This window comes from Raphanus sativus, unplaced genomic scaffold (genome assembly GCF_000801105.2).
Source record: "Raphanus sativus cultivar WK10039 unplaced genomic scaffold, ASM80110v3 Scaffold2482, whole genome shotgun sequence".
Classification (NCBI taxonomy): Eukaryota; Viridiplantae; Streptophyta; class Magnoliopsida; order Brassicales; family Brassicaceae; genus Raphanus; species Raphanus sativus.
Genome location: NW_026617790.1, coordinates 1 through 2,191, shown reverse-complemented (window position 1 = coordinate 2,191; position 2,191 = coordinate 1). Strand labels below are relative to the sequence as shown.

Here is a 2,191-nt window from a genome sequence, read left to right as displayed (position 1 = left end):
ATGGACTACTTATTCTGGAGGGTTCTTCCGAAATTAGAGGATGATCAGTTTGCGTGGATATTATGGTATATCTGGAAAGGACGGAACAACAAAGTTTTTAGCAATTTGGATATTGATCCTATGGATACACTAAAGTTAGCGGAAACAGAATCGAAGCTTTGGAAGGAGGCTCAGATAATCCCTACACCGGTAACAGGTCAACACCTCTTGGAACTACCATCAATTCCGGGACAGTGATGTTTTGTTGATGGATCCTAGAAGGACAAAGAAAGATTCTCAGGGCAAGGGTGGTATAGCACCCTTGAGGGGTTTGATGGACTTATGCGCGCACAGAATGTAAGGGCTACTCTATCTCCTTTACACTCAGATATTGAGGCTTTACTTTGGGCTATGGAGTGTATGAAGAATCTTAGACAATACAGGGTTACATTTGCGACGGATTGTTCTCAATTGGTGAAGATGGTTTCGGAACCAGAAGAATGACCTGCTTTTGCAACTTATCTATCAGATATCGAGACTTTGAAAGGGAGTTTTCACAGCTCGGAGATTATTTACATCCCCCGCACGAAGAATCAGAAGGCCGACAGTCTTGCAAAATCTGCTAGGCAGCAACCGACCTTTGTCGTGCATATGGACGCAGAGTTACCAGCTTGGTTTACAGAGTCCTCTTGAATCTATAAAGTCGATGACAAAAAAAAAAATTTACTGCAGGAAAATACCTAGTTACAAATTATACATTTAAAAGATTCACCAATCTTCCATTATTGTTTTTCTAATGGCCGTCATTGAACAAATATCGATGATGGATCAAATGTAACGATTTTTCCAGCATGATCTCGGCTACCGTCGTTTATTCCTCCAAGTTTGTACTCGTCTATCGGATAATACATGTTTAGTGGAAGTCATCACCGATTATTCCAACTTCAAAGAACCGATTGCGTTACCCATTCTCAGATCAGAATGATCCTATAAATATATGTGTGATTTGTATTGAGTTCGCTAAACGGTTCCATCCTTCAATGATTGTTTACCTTTACTAATAAAGTAGAGTTTTTTTCTCTCCTGGGGGGGGGGAATAATGACACATGTCCTCCCTAAAAAATCTAGATAGCAAATGATTTCGATACTTTTTTTTGGGCTGGGCCATTCTTCTATTTTTCTAGATTTAATATTTTAGACTTTCTGTCCAGTTAAGCATAACTTTCGCCGTCTCGGTTTCTTCCTCAATTCACTCATCTCATAACTTTCATCAGTAATGGGTATGACAATCAATTCCCCCAACTATCTCATCTTCAATTTGGATTCTTCACCTCCTCTGTTAAACGATGTTGGTGTATAAATATTGCTTAAGCTTCTGAGCTATACCACAGTTTTTCATTTCCCACTCTCATGATACCTCTCCTACTTTAAGCTTCTTGCTATGGCTAATTCTCAAATTCACCTTTCCTGGCCGATATTAGCAGTTTTTGGTGACCTGTCATCTTCACATCTGTGTTTCACAATGTCAAGAAAGGAGGGGAATTGATAGGGGTTGACACGGTCTTGCTTGACGAAAGGTACTGATTATCTACGTAATAACTTTTAATCTGCTGTTACTTCAAAAATCGCCTATTTCAATAACCCTAAATTCAATATTCTTTTTAAATTGGCAGTCACACTTAATTTAAGGATCCATGACCGCAAATGGTTAATCACTTTCAAGAATTATTGAGTGAACTAGATTTTTGATCCGCCCTTCAAAGGGCGGGTATATTTTTGTTTTAGCTTTTTTTTAGAAATTTAACTTTTATATTTATATTTTTGTAATCATATCTGTGTTTGATACTAATTTAATTTATTATGATTTTGGTAACTATATTAAATATGTCAAATTGTATAACTATACACTTGTGTCATATGTATTTTGGAAATAATTTTAAAATTTTATTCATAAAGTTGGCATCATATTATATTTTCTTATTAGTTACCTAACATAATTAATCATGAATATTCTTCCAAAAAACCGACTCGGCATCGACTCAAAAATCAAAGTCTCATATCCTATTAAAGATGACCTATATACTCGAACGGTTCTTAACGTGTTATATCAGAAAACCAATATCAAATTCAACCCGCACCGAGGACCGAACAATTTTTTTTGAAAATGTGAAAATCATTTTTTAATATATTCTGTTTTATATATAATATATAT

The 2,191-nt window shown here is 35.9% G+C and overlaps 1 protein-coding gene across 1 annotated transcript; it reads left to right on the top strand.

The window, feature by feature from the left end:
- Positions 1 to 672, top strand: LOC130505669 (uncharacterized). The gene is made up of 3 exons (XM_057000273.1): positions 1 to 189; positions 259 to 442; positions 509 to 672. The coding sequence occupies exons 1-3, from the start codon at positions 1 to 3 to the stop codon at positions 670 to 672; spliced, it is 537 nt and encodes a 178-aa protein (XP_056856253.1).
- Positions 673 to 2,191: the final 1,519 nt, after the last annotated feature.